General features: G+C 44.1%; 1 protein-coding gene across 1 annotated transcript in view; it reads right to left on the bottom strand.

Moving 5' to 3' along the window:
• LOC135208074 (DNA-binding protein SMUBP-2-like) overlaps positions 1–22,583 on the bottom strand; it is a gene marked incomplete in the record, with an annotated part of 738,222 nt that overhangs the window by 138,143 nt on the left and 577,496 nt on the right. Inside the window, 1 exon segment of the mRNA XM_064240222.1 lies at positions 20,103–20,226. Within this exon segment, the coding sequence (XP_064096292.1) occupies positions 20,103–20,226 (124 nt within the window).

Genomic DNA, 22,583 nt, shown 5'->3' on the forward strand with positions numbered 1-22,583 from the left:
GCTTATAAACAATAAAGTTTTAATACCACCTTGATCTTGATTAATTGAGCTTTCCTGGGGATAGTCCATTGCCATGACAGAAGTCGTATGTAGAGAAGTTTGATTTGGTCGTCAAAAAATGAATAATATAAATTTCGTCCAGGATGGAGGCCCAATGGGGGAGGAGCAACAGTGTCACCTAAAGTGGTAACTGCTCTGGGATCCTCACCTGGATATACACCATACTCAAAGTGCCTAAGGCTTGTCAGTCCGTCGAGATAAGACCCAGCACTGGGGCAAGGTTTGACATAAAAGTTTTACCTCACTCAACCATGTCAGGTACTACAGTTTTACGGGTGGATAGGCATGATGTCCACCTCTACCCTTTGTCTAAGTTATAAGAGTAATCTTTTCCATATTTTGGTGCCATACAAGTATCATCAATGATAGAGGAAGAGGAGAGCAGGAATGCTCAATAGGGGAAGGAGTAAAAGGACAAAGGATTCCCAATGTTTGGTTGAACCCACAGCAAAGGTGGAAGGTATAAAGTACAATCAATTCTTGCAGTAGATCCCTCAGTCAACCACCTAATTAAGGGGTTGTGATCAAGGGGTGTGTATTTGAAAAATATCCAAGTGAGACAAAACACTCAACTGTGGAAGAACAATGGGAAATTTCACAGGAAAAAACAAGTTGGACCTCAGTTGTCCCAAAGAAGATAAGGCTTACTGAACATGAAAGTTTAACTTCAGTTCCCTAAAATCCCAGGACCCTGTGGACACATACTGCCTGGCAGAGACAGGTGGCTTTAGTCAACTGCACCAACCTTACCAAAGCATCTACTTAATCCTGTAAGAATTAAAGTAGACCCCAGGGCCGGACCGAACCCTAATGATAAAATTTTGTTGAGGGCCTCAAGACAACACTGATCTTGTCCCCCGACATGCAAAACCCACTCACAGGAAGCTCCCTGGTGGGCTGGTTGTTGGTAAAGACTACCCTACAACAAAAGGATTTTGAATATAGCCTCTTCCTTTGGGTCATCGATTACTTTCACCTGTGACACCAATAGAGAGAATGAGAGACTCACATTTACTTGTATCTGTTTGGTATTAACTGAGATAAAGATGTCTCCTTTCAAGAAAGCCACTACGCTGGATTGGTCTTAAGCTAATTCCCTGTACAGGTATAAGTGAAAGCCAATGGTTCAAAACCCCACTAGAAAGGTATGACCAAGGCCAGTAAGCTAGAGCCTAAGCTCTCTTAGTGGCAGGGAAAAGCTGCAGAGAATGTCCCAATGCTTCCCCAATGCTATCTGGTTTGTAACTGACCTAGATGGCCTTTTGGCACCTTGCTATCAGGACCCCTGGGACCATTACATGCACTGACAAACCCAAGAAACCTAGCCTGTAGGAGGAGCCCCACCGAATACCTACAAGATTGTTCCTCACTTGAGAGTACTATAACCCGTTTGGTTCTAAGATTAAAAAGAGTACATACTCATGAAGAGATTGGAAAGAAGCATGAAATCATTCTATCCTCACCTGTGCTTATCCTCCACAGAAAAAAAAAGAGGGGAAAGGTCCCAGGTACCATTGCCCCATTTAGTTGATGGAAAGGTTTCTGCCACATGAGCCAAGGCATGCACAGTATAGTCAAACAATTGACAACCAACCTGAAGGTCATGGAGAGTGCACTCACTCATGAAAACATGGGCCAGGGCTATCCATGATCATGCCAAACCTTCTTAGAAGACAAACTTCTTGGGCTCCAGGGAACCCCAGATACCAGTTGCATCCCTGCATAGGGCATAGGTACCAGCAGACCAAGAGCCTTAACCAGACCAGTCAGTCTGTATAGCAGTTGTGCCCATGCAATGAACACAAGTAGCATCAGGGAGTCCTGGAGCAGTGGTTCAAAAATCTTGATTGGACCAGTACCCCAGGGACAGGCCAGCACTGTGACCAGCCAGCCCAGGGCAAGAGTTGCACCCAGGCAGTTAACCATGGTTGTAATGATACAAAAACATGAGCCAATCAGTCCTCTTCCTCAGAAAAGGACCAAATACAGGAAGCCTCTTAAAGCTTCCTGCAGGGATAGTCAAATATAGTACCCCTCTTCTTCTTCCATTCCAAATCATCAGAGGAAGATAAGGGGTGATGGATAACTCCACAAAACCTGTCGTTACCGACCAATCCAGTCTGGAGACTTGAGCCATCGATAGTGCCCGAGCCGCATGACCGGATAATGCTAATCCTTCTTTGACAGCCCTGACAAGCCGGACACAAATGCGTTGAAGTGCTACCTGAAAATTCAATTATAAACCAATAATTTGGGAATGAATGTCAAGCACAAACAGGCTGAGCAAATCCTTCCCAGTGAGATCCCAAAAGACCCCTGAGGGAGAGTAAGAGTGTTACACCATTACCCCAGTCACCCGACCAAGGAAAGATAAGAACATTTGTGGATCATTAGCAAACTTAACCCAACCCATAGGTCAGGTAACGAAAGCCAATGGTCCATGCAAATGAGCCATGCAAAAACTCTCTCGATGCGATTCCAAAGGATTGTAGTGAGAAGGGGCAAATGTGATTACAGGCAGTCCCTGGTTATTGGCGGGGGTTCTGTTCCAACAAATTGATGATAGGTGAAAAATTGCAATTTTTGAAAGTATGTTGACTTGTATTTTTCCTAACTATACAAACCTGAGATCCTTCACAATAGTAATTACTTACGGTGAAGCTGGAACACAGCCGTTAAAATTCTTGAACAAGGTGGTTAGGCAATAACTACCATCCGGTAGGCAAGGAGACCTGCCTGTCTGGATGTAAACATTGCCAATTTGCCTTTCGGCCCAGGTTTCAGATTGAGGGGTGGCACGAGGTGGCCATTAGTGTAAAGGATCTCAGGTTTGTAGTTAGGAAAAAAAGGATTTTGACGTAGGAAAAATCTATTTCTGGGTGATTGGCTCGTGTCGCCCTATGAAAGGATCCTTAATATCATTCTTTCTAGGCAAAATTAATCTAAAATTACCAGAGAAAAACAAAATTAAGAAAATGTCAGTAAAACTGACTCGCTCACTCTATAAAAGAAGTGTCGGTATGAGAATAGGGGTGAGTGGGATCACTACCACGAGACATTCACCATTTAGACCTTCCAATCAAAATCCCCACTAGAGAGAGCTGATACTAACGGGTGATGCGGCCGCTACTACTACTACTAGGGACAGCAGCGCCCCTAGCGGTCATCCTTAATCTATGAACATCTTGTCCTGCAGGGAGGGCAAACAAATACAGGGTGGGTTTCATAGGGCGACACGAGCCAATCACCCGAGAAATAGATTTTTCCTACGTCAAAATCCTTTTTCTGGGCTCAGCTCGTGTCGGCCTATGAAAGAGTACCAGAGAAACAGACAAGATGGGAAAAAGGACAAATGAAAATCAGTTGTAAAAAAGAGGGATACAATATAAGTGAATCAGGTATATTACAGAATATAAACTAAGTACTTAAAGCTAACTTATTCTAAACAATGACATAACAAGAAAGCCAATAATATAAAGTACTTAAAATTAACTTATATTAAACATAGTAGTATACAATAATGCAATGCAATTTAACAAAATAGATTCACTTAAATAAGGTATTTACATAATATACAAACACATTGTGTCCTACCCTAGCATAAAAATAAGGGTAGGTACACTGAAGTACATATTAGTACATAGTGTGGATGTCCCTAGCAAAAAAAATAAGGGACAATCCACCAATATGATCTCAGCGGCTAAGGCTAGAGTATCCGAGTAGCATGGCGATAGGGTGAGGGCATGTTGGACGAGGTAGGTAGAAAGGAGACCTGGATCTATACTATGACTACTATACAGTATCAGGAGAAACAATGTTTCCCGCTGCTACTGCAGAAAATTTTAAAGATTCCAAGGACTTTAGATAGTGACGTTTAAAGACTGTCGGAGATTTCCATCCAGTATACTTTTTAAGATCCTCGAAGTTCATATGTTGAAAGTAGTTAATTGAGGTGGCTACTCCCCTGATGTCATGTGCTTTTGGAAATGAATCAGGATTGGCTTGTTTAATGAAGTAAAGGATCTGTTGTCTAATTCCTTTTACTGATAAAGTACCACCTTTTTCTCTCATGAAGAGAGAACCTGAGGATCTTGAGGATGTGCGAGATAGAAAGGCTCTTAAAGTTGATACTGGGCAGAGAGAAGGATCTTGCGGAAGTGGGATGACTTTCCAAGGAGCCCACCTTGCAAGAGGATCCTCATTTTTAGCCAAAAAAACTAACGATCCGGAGCAAGCAGAACTTCTCCTGAGGGGAGGAATTCCACATGAACCCGCATCTCTGGATAGAGCCGACAGTTCTGAAATTCTAGCTCCTGAAGCTAGGCTTAATAAGAATAACGTCTTTCTAAGAAGCATTATGAATGTACAAGACGAGTTGTCAGTATCTGATGCTAGTTTGAGGACATCATTTAAGAACCTGCATGAGACTGCAGTAGGCCTTTGAGAAGGTCTAAGTCTTAGCACAGGCTTTAGGGATAGACGTAAAGTAAGATTCAGTCAGGTCTATCTGGAAACCCAACAATGGAAGATTTTTCTTCAAAGCCGATTTATGAGTAGTAATAGTGCTAGCTGCTAAACCTTTTTCAAACAAGGATCTGAAAAAGGATATAGCTAAGTTAACTGTCATGGTTGTAGTGTTTTGATTCTTTCAGGAAGGATGCTAATTTTTTAACAGCTGAGTCATATTGTCTAATAGTTGACTCTCTCTTATCTGATTCTAGGAAGAGGATGTTTTGTGGATCAATGTTAGCATCTTTGTTAGCCGCAAACTTCATGAAGTCCATAAAGTTAGGGTCTGAAGAATTCCTGAGGAAGCGAACACAGTCCTCATTTGTACTGATTGTGACAGCTTGGATTGGGAATCCGTTGAGGTCGGAGACCCAATTCCAGAAGCAGAGGATACCAGTTTGCTCTTGGGCCAGTCTGGAGCAATCAGGGCTACTAGTCCCTTGAAAGTCCTCAGCTTGCTCAAGACTTTCAAGAGAAGATTCACTGGAGGAAAGACATAATTTTTTCTCCACTGATTCCAATCTAACGACAGGGCGTCCGTGGCATAAGCCAGAGGGTCCAGGTTGGGGGCCACATAGCAAGGGAAGCTTGTGGTTTGCTTGTGAAGCGAAGAGATCTACTTGGAGACCTGGGACTCTCCGGCATATCCACTTGGAGGATGACCTGTCGTCCAGGGACCATTCTGATTCCAGAGGGAACCGACCGGGACAAAGCGTCTGCTATCCACATTTCTTACCCCCGCCAGGTGAGTGGCGGGGACAGATGCCATTTGTGTTTGTCTGCTAGTGCAAAGATGGCTATCATGACATGGTTCACATGTTTGGATTTGGACCCTCCCTCCCTGTTGATGCAATGAACTACCACTGCACTGTCCAAAACTAGTCTTAGATGAGACTTTTTCGGGGGGAAGAAGTCTCTTCAGGGTAAGAAATACTGCCATTGCTTCCAAAACGTTTATGTGGAGCTGGCGGAACTGAACTGACCAAGTCCCCTGAACTTGTTTGAATTGAGAATATCCCCCCCACCCGGACAGGGAGGCATCCGTGTGAATGGTTAACACTGGAAGGGGATATTGAAGGGGTACTAGTTTGGCCAGGTCTTACTTTTGGTCCATGGACGGAGTTGATTGCGAGGATCTGTGGAATTACTGACAACTTGTCTCGAGATTTGGCGTTTTGCTCTCGATCGCCAAACTCGGTTTATATCTTTCAGCCTTGCTTTCAGGAGGATGTCTGTCACTGAGGCAAACTGAAGAGAAACCTAGGATTCTTTCCTGGCTTCTCCTTGATGTTTGTTTGCATTTGAGAAATTGTTTCACAGACTTGGCTATTTCTTTCCGTTTTGACCACTGGAATTGACAGATTGTGGGAAGACAAATCCCATTGGATTCCTAGCCACTGAAAACGAGACTCTGGAGTAAGTCTGGATTTCGTTTTGTTTATCTGGAACCCCAGATGTCCATTCCAGAAATTGAACTACCTTTTTCGTGGCTTTGAGACATTCCTCGACTGTTGGTGCCCAGATCAACCAATCGTCGAGGTATGCTGCTACCATTATCCCTGAGTTCTCAATTGTTGAACACCACCACTTCTGCTATTTTCGTGAATACCCTGGGGGCTACATTCAGACCGAAGGGCATCACTTTGAATGAGAATGTCTGATTTCCTAGTCTGAATCCTAGGAATGGGCGGAAGTGCCTGGCTATAGGGATATGATAGTATGCGTCTGTAAGATCGATGGAGCATGTGACGGCTCCACGAGGGAAGTAAGGTCCTTACCTGCGAGATGGTAAGCATTTTGAACTTGTCGCAAACGAATGAAAAGAGTTTAGCCTTGACAAGTCTAAGATTACCTTCTTTTGTTGAGCCTTTCTTTGGCACGCTGAATAAGCGACCTTGAAATTTTAGATGCTTGGACCTTCTCGCAATAGCTCCTTTCTGAAGGAGTTCGCTCGCATAATCCTGGGTCAATTCCCTTTGAAGGTTCCCTGATTAAAATGATTTGATTGGAGGGGGGGATCTTTGATCCAACTCCAACCCAATCCCTTGGACACTATGCTCTGTGCCCAATTGCTCCCGAACCCCCACCTGTGACGGAAGAGGAACAGCCTCCCTCCTACCTGGGGAGCCTCACTGTTGTTGGGCGGGTTGACCTCCACGCCCTCTCGAACTGCCTACCCCTTGTCGCTCTTTCCTGTGGCCACGCTGGCGAAAGTGGCCTCTCGCTCTGCTACCTCTCGACTGCCTATTAAAGGGAGGGTAAGCTGACCTTCATACATAGGGTTGAAGGCCGGCAAGAGTGCGTAGGAGGTCGAGGGTTGCGACTGAGGAGACAACAGGAGGATGGGTTGGGTCCTGTTTTGAGGTTGAAGGTTGTCCCTGTGGGTAAAGTGGGACGGCCTGAACGAATTGCTGTTGCTGCTGATGTTTTTGGTAAGGCTGGAACCTTTTACCCAGACTTCTTTAGTTTCTTACCAGCAGCGGGGGCGGATTCTTGTTTCCCCTCTTAGAGGAGATACCCCACCTAGCTCTAAGGCTCTGGTTGAGGCCTAGCGCCTCATGGTGCACCTCATTCACAGCGGACTCTGGGAAGAGGTCCCGCCCCCCACATTGTGGAAGCCAGGAGTCTATTAGGTTCGTGCCTAATAGTGCATTCCCTGCAGAACGTGCTTTCGGCAGTTCCTCCTAGCTTGGAAGAAAGCGAAAGCATCCGTCTGAACCATTTGAAGCTGAGACTTGGCCAGAATCTTAAAAGGAGGTTCTGTGCCATACGATAGAGCAGCCATCTCAGTGATAATTAGAGAATTGAGGGATCTTCCAAACCTAGTTCGAGCGTCGAACTCTGCCTGGATCAAGGTATCAGGCAGCCTTGGAAGCTTTTTCGCCAAACTGGTCCATTGCACAGTCCGGTTTGAGCTTACCAAGCGTGAAAGTGGCAGGCAAGTTCTCCCACAATTCACCGAAGGCTGGAAAGAGCGGAGAAGTAGAATCCGCTTCCCTCAGCTGTGGCATGGGCTCATCCTTGAGGACTGCCTGAAGAGGTCGCTTCCACTATTTTGGTAGCGAACGGAAGAGAAGCCTCCTCCTCCGTCGCAAAAATAGAAAAGGACTCTTGAAAGCCTGGAGCTTAGTGTTGGTACACTCCCAGTCCTCAAGGCAGTGAACCCATTCCCGCTGAGCGTGCTCTCTCTACTATAACAGCGTTCTCTCTGGAGATCTTGTCCTCCCTAGGAGGGCCGCCACGGTCAGCCTAGCACATCCAATGAAAAAGGCTGCGTCAATCCCGGAGGATAAAACTCGAAGTCCTCAATCCTTCGAGTTCCACACACTGGGACAGAGATCATACCGTCCTTGAATGGAGCGTAAGCGGCCACTCTCCATGGGTTTATCCATGGAGAAGGCTGGTAGCGACTCATAAGAGGTAGCTGGAGAATACCAGCACCTGCTACTGGGTGAGAACTGGATGAGGAGCCTGAGCAAAGCCCAGCTACTCGGTCCTCATTCTCTCTAACTCTGTTAGAGAGATCTTGGATGGATTGGCCCGACTGACTCAGAGTGCTCGACAGCTGTGCGAACATCTGTTCGAACTTGGTTCCGAGGGCGGAGACCTGTGAGCCTACCATCTCTCCTACCTGTTGCATCACCACTGCTGAGAAGGCAGTGGGATCAAAGGTGCTCGGTCCCGCTACTCCAACCGGCGTTGCCGGAGTGGATGTGGTGGAGGCCAGAGAAGGCATTGGCTCAGCAGGAGCGCGAGCCTTCTCCTTAGAAGCCTTGCTTCTAGAGCTCTTGGAGTATGAAGAGCTCGGCTTAGCCTTCACCGCGTCAGCATAGGAAGTCGAAGACTTCTTAGCTGAAGAAGATGACGACGACTTTTTAGAAGTCGTCTTATGGAGGGTCTTCTGTTCTCTCTGTCCCTTCACCTTTGGGGGTACAGAGAGAGCGGGAGAGCGGGCAGGGATCTCAGATCCCAAAAAGCCTTGGAAAGAAGCAGTAGAAGAAGGGACAGGAGAAGATCCAGGAGCGCCCAAGGAAAGACCTTGGGCGCCCGACACACCTACCTCAACCACAAATCCTCCGCACTACCAGCCATAGGCTCAATATTTAGGTCCAAGGTTGCGACGTCTGGGACCGTCTCTTGCGTGGCCACGGCCCCGAACGACTGCTGCACCTCTTGCTGGATGGAGGCGATGAGAGGGGCTGCAGAGATAGGGTCACGTATCCTGTTACTTGCCGCCGGGGGAAGATCTGAACGGCCAGCTTCTTATCCAAGATGTATGGCTGGCCCTTGGCGGCGTTCTTCCCGAAGCGCCCACCCAAGCCTTCAGGGTTGCTAGGGCGACTTCCCTCACACCGGCAGCCTGAAAGAGAAGGCGAAATGAGCTTCTAGTGGCGGGGACGGGGTTTAACAAGCTTATGACTAAGTGTTGTTAGTAATACGATAAAGAAGTCTAAAATCGACTTACCCCCCCCACCAGCTGACTGACAAGGTCATAACAGATGGCGCAGGCTTCCGGGTGCCAGACGATCATGGCGTTGTGAGTCGTGGCACACGCGGCGTGAGACCTGCACTCATCGTGGGCGCAGGGGTCGTACAGAGTCGCATTGCACCCTAGGACCTGACAGTTGGTAGCCTGTAAGTGGAAAGATACATAAGCATCAGGAGAACACTTACAGCCTAACAATTGCTCCGCTGCATGCCGGAGCGAGAAAGTTAGATTAAACCAGAAGCCCCCGCCATAATACGTGTGGTAACAAGATGTTGAGTTTGTCCAAGGCTAGCGCCGGAGACAGGAGAAAGAATCCAACCAGGTGTGGTGGTGAGAGATGAAACCACGACGGAAAACGACGGAGATGGTATACACACAGTTATATATTAATACTAAAATTCATCGTAAAATTAGGGTATATCCTTAAATATAACGAAAATAAATATCAGACTTTTCCCCGTCTACTAGAAGAGTGCCCGGGTAAGAAGCAAGCTCTCCTCCGGTAGCGGAAAAAAGGGAAGGATATAGTAGGCAAGCAATAGACCACTAGTAGTGACCACCCCGCCCGCTGGCGGAGCCAGACGAACTATAACCAAAGGTGCCCCGGCTGCGGCGGAAGGCTCCGTTCGTTATAGTAGGGGAAAGGTGGGACTGAGCAATGGGGGGGGGGGGGGGGGGGGGGGGAGTTCCCCAGGCGTAACGCGGCGGGAGAGAGAGAGGGGGGGGTGGCCTACTCCTCCCCGTCCCAACAACTACCCGCTCGGTGACCCGGTACCCGAAACAAGTGGTCGCCCTATACCCCAGCTGGGAAGAACCCCTGGCCTCCTCAGAGAAGGAGGGAGGAAGGCTACTGAGGTTGTCATGGCAACCAACGGGGTCCCCCAGACCCCTCCCTATACCTGGTAGGGAGGGAAGGGGAAGGGTAAGGTGCGATGGAACACGTGACCGCAAGTGGCCTAAGACCGCCGATAGCAACACAACCGTGGAAGGGGCCACGTGAACCAGGCTGTACCAATACATGGGACATGCACCTAGGCTAGCCAAATACACCCTACCCTAAATAGAACTAAAATTACATCGTAAAAGGTGGAAAAGACACTTTTAGTAAAAGAAAAAGAAGCCCAGGAGGAGGCAAACTGTTCCGAGGAACAGAAGACTACTCGGAGCCAGCGATAGCCGATGAAGAGCAAGAGCCGGGATGCTGGGCCAGCCAAACAAAACAGAATAGCCCTAAATACCAAACTAAGAGAATTGGTAAACGGGCTAACCTAGCTAAAAAGGCGATGTAAAAAACGATGAACGTGATATAGTAAGCCCATAAGTACAAGAAGTCCCAGTATGGAAGACCGGGAATTCTTAACATGAGGCAGCATGGCGCCGCCACGAGTCGACCGGGAAACCGTATATGACCTATTAGAAGGAAAATACTGGTCCCTGGAAGACTAAAATACGGTAAAATACTACTTATGAGGCACTTAACTTAGCCGAAGCGATGGCAGCACGTTCCATGATAGATAAGGAGGTAAATCCAAAGATAAACAGCACAAGTGAAAAAATGCGTACAACGCGTACTGCTAATAATTAAGGATGACTGCTAGGGGCGCTGCTGTCCGTGGCGTCCCTAGTAGTAGTAGTAGCGGCCGCATCACCCGTTAGTATCAGCTCTCTCTAGTGGGGATTTTGATTGGAAGGTCTAAATGGTGAATGTCTCGTGGTAGTGATCCCACTCGCCCCTATTCTCATACCGACACTTCTTTTATAGAGTGAGCGAGTCAGTTTTACTGACATTTTCTTAATTTTGTTTTTCTCTGGTAATTTTAGATTAATTTTGCCTAGAAAGAATGATATTAAGGATCCTTTCATAGGCCGACACGAGCTGAGCCCAGAAATACAATTTACTTTCAAAAATTGTGATTTGTTCCTACACAGTACATATACAAACCCTCAGTCCTTTACAATAGGACTCACTTACTGGAGGACAGTGGCGTCACTAGAGGTTAAATTTTAGGGGGGCTGGAGCCTTACCAGCTTGATATATTTGATGTGACCATTAGATGGTAACTTGGTAGATGAGGAGGAGTGAAAAAAATTGGAGTATTGCATGCGTATTACATATATCTATATATGTAGCATATTACATGAGATACTAAGATGAAACTATTCTCTGCGTATATACTTTCATGTATTCTTACTGAACAAAACTGTTTAAAAAGATAAAATAATACGGAGCTATTTCTCTCATAAAAAAAGAAGTAAAAGTAGAATAATAAACCACATTGATTACATGAGGTATATTGCATCTAACTTAATTAAATTAGAGATAAACGCCTTGTGGTGGATTCACCTGAGTTTGACTGTAATGATGTTGGGAGAGCTACAGATCTATCCACTACCCTATCAAGATCAAGGAAATCCACTAGTTTTCTCAATAGAAATTGTGCCTAGACTTGTCAGTTGTTCCTGACCCATTGATGCCCTGAGGTAAGTTTTGACCAATTTCAAGACAGAAAAAGATTGCTCACATTTGGCATTACTGACAGGGAAAGTTAAAGCCAAATGCATTAAATTCCAAAGAGTGGTGAAACCTTCCTTCATTGGTTTCAGTTTATCCAAAGCATCAGCAATAGATTTCACATAATCCCATAGTGTTCTCTGAGCAATAAGTAATTCTCCATGGAGGCTTTCCCTTTCAATTGAGTACTGGTCATTTTCATTTAAGAAATTTGGAGATGATGGGTGGCAAGCAGATACACAAAGGAGGATACTTTTTGGTTCATCAAATATTTGTCTAAATTCACTGAGTACTTTGTCAAAAATAGGAATACACAGAGACCTTTTACAGTAGGCTTTTAGGTCCTCAACCCTTTCAAAAGTGTCTTGTTGGCCTGTGTTTTCGAATACAAAGGAGTCCAACAGACATGAAGATGGTTTCCTTTTCCTTGAAGGCTGACGGAAAGTTGAAGTTATGTTTCTCTCAGCACTGTGGGCTCTTGGGGAGGTGTGCAGGTAATGTAGCTATCTGCAAAGAAGTTCCTTGTGATCTCGCAGGACTCGGAGGAGGCCATGTCCTTAGAAACTTTTTCCATTGGCGAGTCAGTGCAGGAGAAAGGAAATCGACATTCAATGAAGGGTGTCGAGTCTTCCGCAGGTACAGCAACACATCAACAGGAGAATGTAATGATTGATCTGAGTCAACAATACAAAGTCCAAGGCGTAGGGGATCATGAAGGCTTGAACCCGTCGTCAAACATGACGAATGATTTGCTATCTCAGACGGAGTCAACCATGAAACCTGCCTTTTAAAGGGTAATGTTGAAGATGGTGCATGCAACTCGTTTGTGCTCTTCGCCAATGCCGTAGATGGGATGCGGTCTTGAAAAACAACTCTGTCTGATAATTCTTGCAAGGAGTTGTGTGTCCTAGATAAGAGTCAAATGCTGTCCAGAGCCCTGAGGTCCCTGTGTTGGCAAGACAGAAGTTTCTCATCATTAGTAGAATTTCAACTGAGTACTAGAAGCAATACTACTGACATGAAAGACTAGGGATGAGTGAGGGCCTACGTCTTTCACAACTGAATTGGAAAGAAGTTAACTTTCGTGATTCTGATCAGAGACAAAGTACCGTCAATTACACCAACCAGTGAAGATGGCTCTAATTCCCAAAATTTATGAATGACTTAAAGAGAATTTCAGCTATTTCATTGGGGTTTGGCAAAAAAGCCTGTGCTTGCATTGAAGGCTGGAAGTCTTCAGCAATGTAAAAACAGGGATCTACTGCCTGACGAACCGCTACTTGTCACTGCGTAGGTTGGGTCAGGGAGGAACTCTTCTCTTTACCCAGGAAGCAGAGCTATCTGGGCAGGCAAAGTCTTCTGACATTCGTTATAATTTAGGGTGAACAACTAGTAGTTGAACACTTTATTCATTGGAAAAATTTAGACATATAGAAGACAAAAAAATGCTGTAATTGCCTGAATCATCATAGTGACCTATGGGTCAGTTGTGACGGAGTAGACGACTTACAGATTTCTGCTCTGCTGTACCATGGGGTAAACAGAAAGATGGTAATGTGTCTAATGAGACATATCTCTGTCTGATGATTCTCGCAATGGCATAGGCAGAGCATGTGAAGGAACCATAAGCGAGAATCAAAGCCAACCAGAGAGATTCAAATTAGCAGTTAACCCTTGGCAGAGGAAAAACAATACTAAGACAAACAATATCTCCAAGAGAAGACAGTACTCTGCCCCTCACTCGAGTTGGAATGTGTTTGGCTTATAGAGCTATCAAGTGCACTACAGATACATTCAAGCACCTGCATGTTAACAGAAACAGGAGGTAATGAAATCCTCTTGTTTGGTGATAATGCCACTCTGTAAGGTTGCTAAACAATACCACTGGTTGTCTCAAAACCAAAACTGGAAACTCTTTCGGAGGACTGGAAGACTCTCCTGAGTTTCAGGTTAATTATGAGACGGTACTTTAATGTCTCAATCAATCACATTCCAGTAGGACTAAACTACAGGTATATGTGCCTCAGACGATGTTTAACTGATAACAGACACATGTCGTGAGGAGGATATCGTAGGCTCCTGTTGATCGAGCGTCAGCCTAATTCTTCTTCACTTTAAACGAGAAAGAGGATAAGGACTGGAAGCAGACCTCCTTCATTCTCTTGCAAAGAGAGCAAAGGTGAAGCTGTCCAGAAGGCAGGCTTCTACAGCAACAACAGGACTGAGGACAACTATTTCATGCTGAATTGGTTGTTCCCAAACAGGAACACTGGAGAATTGTACACATATATTGTAATCGTTCAGGGTCAAGGATAAACCCTCGACCCTGAACATCATCGTAATCATGGATGTGAACTCTACTGGACGATCATGGAAAACAGACAGGACCAGGTGTTGCCTATGTCAGGACGTTAAGAAAGAAGATCTAAAATTTCCCCAGGTCAACCTGCCATAAGAGGGGATGATGGATATACGAACCTGGCAAAGAATATTCCTCGGTTTCACTCACTCAATGTGCTACCAATCAAGCTAGACCCTGCAAGACTTGACGAAGATTCTGGGATAGAGGAAATGTTGAGAAAAAATAAGGTACAATATCATGAGAGTTGCAGGCTTCTGTTCAACAACACAAAGTTACACTGAGCTGAAAAAAGAGCAAGTCATGTAGGTACCAGTGATGAGGGCGGTAGAAGTAAGATTCCATGAAAGCTCTAAGAAACTAAAACAAAAGAATGCATCTTCTGCGAAAGTGAAGGAGGAGAGCTTAGAGAAGCAATGACAATGCAAGTGAATAGGAGCATAAATGAATGTGACAAAAGACTCAGTGATACAAAACTTCTCGCCAAACTAAGTGCAGATGTCGTAGCCCAAGATGTGAAAATTCACCCTGGCTGTTTAGTGGCATTGTATAACCGAGAACGGGCATACCTAAAGGTGCAGAAGCAAGAAAAAGCACAGGAACACTGGAAGGATGCATGCCCAATTGCTTCTCTGAACTAGCCCCTACATCTGTGAGATGAAAAATGCCAGTGAAAGGCTACCGTTTTTCAAGCTTACTGATTTGACCAAGCTTTACAAGCAGAGGCTGGAACAGCTTGGTGTTGACTCGCCTAATGTTCATCCTACAAGGATCAGCTGCTTTAGCACATTCCACAGCTGTAAGCTAATCGCCAGGGACGAGAAGTTCTGTTGGCTGTTGAAACTGATGTAGGTTCAATACTATCAGAAGTATCCCGTTACGGTGAAGCGAATCATCTAGCAAAAGCCGCTGGGATAATAAGACAAGACATGCTCCGTCAGATCTCGAATTTCAGCAGCTATTTTCATGACAAAGACTTAGAACAGGCTGTGCCACCGTCACTGCTTCAGTTTGTATGCATGATCGAAAATGCTGCAGACATCAAGTTCCAACTCCATAACGGAGTGTCGAAATCAGACTGCTACATCACAACTTCTACAGTACAACTGCTTCACTGAATACAAGGAAGGAACGGATGTCCACAGGCATTCCAAGGACCAGGAGCCACATTTTGCAGTCTACATGGGCTTGTATGTGTTTGCCAAGACGAGGAAGAGACAAATAATTGAAATGCGCCACCAGAATGGGCTCAGCATATCATATGACCGAGTCCTAGAAATCTCAGAACAGTTAGAAGCAGTTGTTGCACAGTGTGTAGAAGATGGAATAATCTGTCCCCCAGTCTTGAGAAAGAATTTGTTCACAACTGGAGCAGCTGACAACATAGATCATAATCCGACTGCGACCATAGCTGAAACATCTTTACACGGTACAAGTGTGTCCATTTTATAGCATCCAAACACAGGAAATCCTGGTGATGAACATGAGCCACTCAAACTAGATATAGAGTCAAAAAAGAAAGTTAAAAAAGCTCCAGAGCTTCCAGAAGCATACACCAATATTCGACCAGCATACATCACCAAAAACCCCAATCCTCCTCCAGTTGCGAGCCAATCATTACCAGCACCAGAGTCGATCAGGTCATATTTGAAAGAAGAATATTCTTGGTTGGAGGAAGTCTTCCTCACTGAGAATGTGGCTGATGCAGTCACCATCACATGGTCAGCATATCATGCAACACAGAAAAGGAGCCTGTCCATTTGAAGTGAGCATATCAGCAATGATGCCTATGTGGCGAGACCAGGCACACTCTGTTGCAACTATCAAGCATGCCATGGAGAAGGTCCATGATACAGTGGCTTTTCTGAACCCACAGCAGACACCTGTAATTGTTGCTGACCAACTGTTGTATGCTCTGGCAAAACAAACACAGTGGAAGTGGCAAGAATATGGAGAGGACAAGTTCGTTGTCACGTTCGAAGGCATTCATATAGAAATGGCTTCACTGAGATCGATAGGAACATTACTACGAAAAAGTGGGTGGACCAGTGCCATTGTGGAAGCAGGGGTGGCTTCATCTGGTAAATCAGTCTTAAGCCCCGTACACACTATGTATCATGATGTTCGCAGTGTTAGATGGATGAGTTTAAAAACGACTTTTTCAACAAGATTCCACATCACCAACGTGTTCATGGGTCAGAGACATTTCACTACTCAGCTCAGTGATGCACCATCATTCAGAGGGGGAGGACGTCTGCTCAGCTCCAGCGCCAATGACTCCATCACTACCACCCGCCAAACCCCTTGAGTAGGCAAAGACTAACACAATAAATTTTATTGAATTACTGAAGGAACATCCACCTGTTAGGAACATCATATGCAAGCAGTACAAGATGAGAAACATCAGGAGTACAAGCTTGGACACCATACAATCAGAATTATCGAGTTTTGTAAACTGTACATTGCGGAATGAAGACATTACTAAAAGCTGCACACAATGAAGTTATGGTGTTTTGATGAGCTACGTTTCTTGGTTGATGGAGAAGCTTGTGCATCCACTTCCAACTTAAATGAAGGAGGAATTTCTACATTACCTATTTATTTCTCATAAATGAATGCCACTTCATATTATTCATTTCTAGCCTCTTGTTTGATAATTTCCAAGTAGGGCATTTTTTATACTTTCTTAATATTATAGTCACATATACAGGTATATAGGAATTATGTACTAGTATTATTGTCATTGTAATAAAAAAAATTTGTGTACTTTGTATCTATATTTGAACCTTACCTTCAAATAATCCTCCCTAAGGACATTATAAATGGCTTCACAGGTTTCTGGGATGATTAGACCAAGCTCTGTTTTGAAATCTTGGCTGAATATTGGAAGCTTGCATATGATCCTCCAGCTGCAAGAAAGCGTAGTGTAGCCTCCAGAAGAGCTCCTGGTGATATGCTGCCTTGAAAGCTGGCGTCCTGCTTACAAATGTATGGTTCAATTTTCTCCAACAATTTATAAAATGCAGGGATTGGCATTCTTGTGTAATTTTCAAAGTCTGTTGGATTTTCGACTTGCTGCTCCAAAAATATTTCATTGAAACTTCCCTTCAGAGGTTGCCAAGAAAGCCATTGCTTACACCACAAGGTTCTATGTTTCTTCCTCAAAAGTTTCTTTTTTGCAGCACACAGAGCAACTACACTCCACAGTAGAGTCTCCTGGCAAAGTACATCATTGGCAGACATCCTGCCGTTGAAAGTTGAACTGCAACTGAGCAGCTCGCACGCGAGAACAAGTGAGCAGTGTTGCAGTACAGTTTGGATGCTATTAATTTTATTCAACACCACTACTGCATCACGTAGTTGATACATGATGGCATACGTACAGTGTACCATGCTTTACCTGTCTGCATCCAGTGTCGCAAAGACAAGACAAGCACACCAGATTACAGCACGCAGCTTGTACAAACTGATGAAGAAGGCATATCACGATTTCTGCTCTGAAGAGTCTAGCACATCAGAAATAACCTTTGAGGATTGGTGTGAAAGACGGATGAAAGAGTCCGCAGTTCCAATTCTGAAGTCTGGTGCTGGACATGGAAATCACGATATTCACCCTCAACCGCTCATTCAGAGAAGGAGACTTCAACTTGTACTGTGAAGCACTTTCAGAACTGGTGCCTTACTTCTTTGCAAATAACAATGTTAACTATGCCCGGTGGATCACTATTCACCTCCGAGATATGATGTCACTCGAACAACAACATCCAGACGTGGCGAAGGAGTTTCACAATGGTAACTTCATCATCCACAAGTCGAGAAGAGAATTCTCTGGCATGGCGATTGATCAAGCGCATGAGTACAATAATACAGTGATCAAAGGTGACGGAGGAGCAATTGGGTTGACAGAAGACCCATCAGCACTTCGTAGGTGGATGGTCGCTGGACGTGAAGTTAGTCGTCTACTAGCTGTATACGAGGCCATGTCTGGTATGAAGGATGCCACATACAGCAGCAGACACCATGAGCAAACACCGAGTGCCCAGAAATCTTTCTTTGAAAAGGTGAAATCACTCTCTGCAGTGATGCAGGAGATGGGTAACCCATTCCAAGAAGAATCAGTAGACCTGATGGTGCTAGATACAAAGAACATTGCAGACCCAACTCTAGCTGAAATGGTAGCTACACATCACAGGCGAGGCAAAGAGCAGTTCCTATCATTTATGAAAGGGCTAGAAGATGAAGCTGAAAGTCATTCTCGCGACTGTTCATCTCAAGCCAGAACAGACAGTGTGACTTGCAAGAATTCTTCAAGCATGAGAATCAGTCATACCCTGCATCTCTCAGTGACAGCGGCAAACTTCATACGTGTCAGAAGTCACAGCTGGTTGAAATTCTTGAAGCGCAAGGGAATGTCCCAGTGGGAGAACCAAAGGGAGATGCAATCATCATTGACGGCTCAGCAGTTATCAATGCCTCACCTCTACATACTTCAAAGACATTTAATGACTATGCCAAAGAAGAAATCATTACAAAGGTGGAATCTTATGGTGCTTGGTACAAGCGGGTGGTCATAGTCTTTGATGTATACAAGAAATCAAGTCTGAAATCAGAGACGAGGTCAAAAAGGGGGAAAGGAATCAGAAGAAAAGTGACAGGAACGAGCAAGACACCAGGAAACTGGCAAACCTTCCTTTGTGACCACAGGAACAATACTGGACTGTTTCACTTCCTGGCTGAAAAGATGTGTGAAGCAGAAACAACAAGCACAGTCATTGTCACAAAAGGAGAGGATGCCATTAGCAACACAGTGAAGTCTCTGGATGCTGTCCCCCCAAGTTGTCACAAAGAAGCTGACAGTCAAATATTTGTTCACACTAGGGATGCAATGACTGATGGGAGCAAGTCTATAATCATCAAGGCTAATGACATAGATGTGCTAATCATAGCAATATCTGTACTGCCATCCTTCCAGAAACTACGTCTTCAGGAAATGTGTATTGTCTTTGGCCAAGAGCCCATACGTGATGGATTCCATTCCATGAGGTAGTTTCTGCAATTGGGCTTGAGAAAGCTAGAAGGATCCCCTACTTTCACGCATTCACTGGATGAGACATTGTCTCCCTTCCGTGGGAAAGCAGAGAAATCTGCATGGTAGACTTGGAATGTATTTGATGATATTACTGAAACATTTATCAATCTCAGCCAGCATCCAACATTGATTCGTGATTTTGACATGCAGAGGCTGGAAAGATTCGTTGTCCTCATGTAAGACAGATCAAGTGCAGCCACTGATGTGGACGAAGCAAGACTAGATCTGTTTGCCCGCAAGCAGAGGCTGCACAACTCAATTCCACCAACACAGGCAGCTCTCAGAGAACATGCAACCCACTGTAATCCACATATGAGCAGTCCAGCTGAATGGGGGTGGACACAGAAAGGAGAAGCATGGCAGATACATTGGACAACACTACCACCGATTGCAGCAAGCTGTCAAGAATTGACAAAGTGCTCCTGTAAGAAGGTTTGCAAAGGAAGATGCAAATGCTCTCAGGCAGAGCTTCCCTCCACATCACTCTGCAGCTGCATATGTGAATGGTAGCAGATTGAGAAACAGCAGCACGGTATGCATAACTTTGAAAATGTACTAGCCAGGACAAAACTTAAGTAAAGAAAGACAAACAACTTGGTGGTCATCTTGAGAAATATTTCTCAGAGTGCTTTTTAAACAGGAAAATATAGTTCAGCAGGCTTCAAAACAGGAATCCACACTTAGATCACGCAAATTAGACAACTACAAATATTTATAAGCAAAACATCTACTTTGGGTGGTTATTTTGGCGGCCATCTTGAAAATGGCCGTCATCTTGGATTTTCAATTGGCCAATCGGGAAGATTTGATTAGTATACCTTGGAGGACACTTGTGCCAAATTTGATGCTTGTATCATCATTTGCACGATTTTTCTGTTATCTGCCCCACTAAAACAGTCCCCAGCTAAGAACCTAAAGCTAAGTACTTTCCTGTAACAAAGATAATTCAGCTATAAAATCTAACAAAAATAATTCTAAAAAATGTCTCATAATGGTTAAAAATTTGAATAATTTAAAAACAATGTATAGTGCTTATATAAGAAATAGATCATTTTAGCAAATGCATAAGGATCCTTTGCTTTACCTTCTTCATTTGAACGAACAAGAGATATAACAACTGCTTCTTTTTCTCTTCCCTGAAATCCATCTACAGATCGAACTTCAACTTGAGGGTGATGGTTTCGTAGCAAGCTTCGGATTAGTTCAACCTAATAATACAAAAACTGGAATCAATTTTATGCTCCAAGGATAAAAAGCTCTTATTCAAACTTTATTTTTTAATACCTATTGAGGCTAAACAAATCAAGTGTTGAAGATTATATATTAGAGATGGCTCAGTTTTGAATTGGCATGTATGAACACATAGCTTCAGAAGTTGGATAAGTACTTGGCAACTTATGAAAGTGGAGGCATGCAAAGCCTAATAGATTACATCCTGGTTAGAGGAACCGACAAAAGCAGTGTGACGAACTGCAAAGTGATCTTGGGAGAAGCATGTGCTAAACAACATAGGTTGGTGGTGACGGATTTGAAAATGAGAGGTAGGAAACCCAAAAAGGGAAAGAGGAGACCTAGAATTAAGATTTGGAAACTTGAAAGGAGAAAAAGGGGAGGAGCAATTTAGGAGGACTGTGAGATAGATGGCTGGAAAGGGGAACGTAGAAGTTGGACAGGGTAACAGAGTGGAAAATATCTGGGCGGACATGAGAGAAATATGTGTAGGGGAAGCAGAGGAACTGGTGGGAAGAACCAGCGGATATGGGATGTCGAGAAGAGAAATGTGGTGGTGGAATGATGAGGTGCAAGAATCAATTGAAAGAAAATCAAAAGCATTTAAGGATTGGAAAGTAAGGCATTCACAGGGTGCAGAGGAAAGGTACATTGAAGAACAGAGATGGGAATAGTGTAAGTATGGCTACTGGAAGGGTAGCAGAGCAGTTGAATTTAAGACTAGGAACAAGAGAAGGAGAAAAGGATCTCCATAAGACTTCATACTTGAGGCAGAGACATGATTTGGGTAAACTGGGTGTCATCAAGGATAAAGATGGAGTTATATTGTATAGGGATGAAGACATTAAGAAGAGATGGAGAAAGTATTTTGAACAACTTTTAAATACTAAAAATGAGAGAGAGGAGGTGAGGGAAGCACAGAGGGTGGAAGGACCAGTGGTGGAGATACAGGATAGAAAAGTGAAGAGAGCATTAAGTAAAATAAGGAATGGTAAAGCACTAGGTCCATCCGAGTTCCAAATTGAAATGATCAAATTACTAGATACAGAGGGGGAGAAATGGATGCTGGGTTTATCATTTGAAGTTAGTGTTGGATTACACCAGGGGTCAGCATTAAGCCCATTTTTGTTTGTGCTGGTCATAGATGTGTTGAGTGACAAAATCAGGAATGAAGAGCCATGGGAGTTGTATGCCCATGATTTGGAGATTACTGCTGAAGATGAAGAGGACTTACAAAGAATGGTCGGAGAGTGGCAGGAGTCTTTAAAGAGGGGTGGCTTAAAGGTGAAAGTGAATAAAACAGAGGTTTTGGTTAGCAGTAAGGAAGATAGAGACAGAATAGTAATACGAGAGAGAATAGCTCAATTATAAAATAGGCAGAAAAGTTTCAATACTTAGGATCTACTTTAAGCCAAGTGGGAGGATGTGAGGCTGAAGTTGACAGTAGGATAAAAGCAGCATGGGGGAAGTGTAGAGAGGTAGCTGGAGTAGTATGTGATAGGAAAATCCCAATAAAGCTAAAATTCAAGATCTATAGCACAGTGATAAGACCAGTGTTTATGTATGGCTCAGAAACATGGGTTCTAAGAAAAAAAAAAAAAAAAGAGGAAGTAAAGCTTGAGAGAACAGAGATAATGCTGAGGAGGATTATGGGAATATTGCCACTTTAGAGATGGGAAAACAATGAAATAAGAAGAGCAGGCTTAGTAAAGATTTAAGAGGTGATAAGAGTGTCATGATTGAGATGGTATGGGCATGTGTTAAGGATGGATGATGAGGAGGGAGTGAAGAGGGCTTGGGAAGATCCTGTTAGAGGAAGAAGTTCAAGAGGGAGACAGAGAATTAGATGGAGAGATAAAGTGACGGAAGATATGGAGAAAAGAGGTTTGGTGGAGGATGATGCCTTTGATAGAAGGCAGTGGAGAAGGCGCATCAGGCAACTGACCCCTTAATGTAGGCATAACGGTGGGAAAGAAGAAATCAAGTGTTAAAGATCGACACTGAATAATGAAATGATGTTCAACAGGGTGTTAAGACTATTCCTACACAAAGGTTAGGTAGAGCCAAAACTTCATGAATAATCAAACTGAACAGTTGATGTATACAAATCTGAGGAGCTGGGAGAAGGCACAACCTGTAGAAGTAAGAAACTTGTATCTAAAATATAATAAAATTTCTATTATAACATTGTATGTCTATAGTTACTTCAACAGAATAGTGACTCATGAAGGAGGCAAATTACTGAAAACATTTTTACTTTAATCGTCCAACCCCAGTGTTACTGAGCAATTGGGTCTATTTTCATCACTTATACAACATTATTATTAAAACTACT

The sequence above is a fragment of the Macrobrachium nipponense genome, chromosome 34, assembly GCF_015104395.2.
Source record: "Macrobrachium nipponense isolate FS-2020 chromosome 34, ASM1510439v2, whole genome shotgun sequence".
Taxonomy (NCBI): Eukaryota; Metazoa; Arthropoda; class Malacostraca; order Decapoda; family Palaemonidae; genus Macrobrachium; species Macrobrachium nipponense.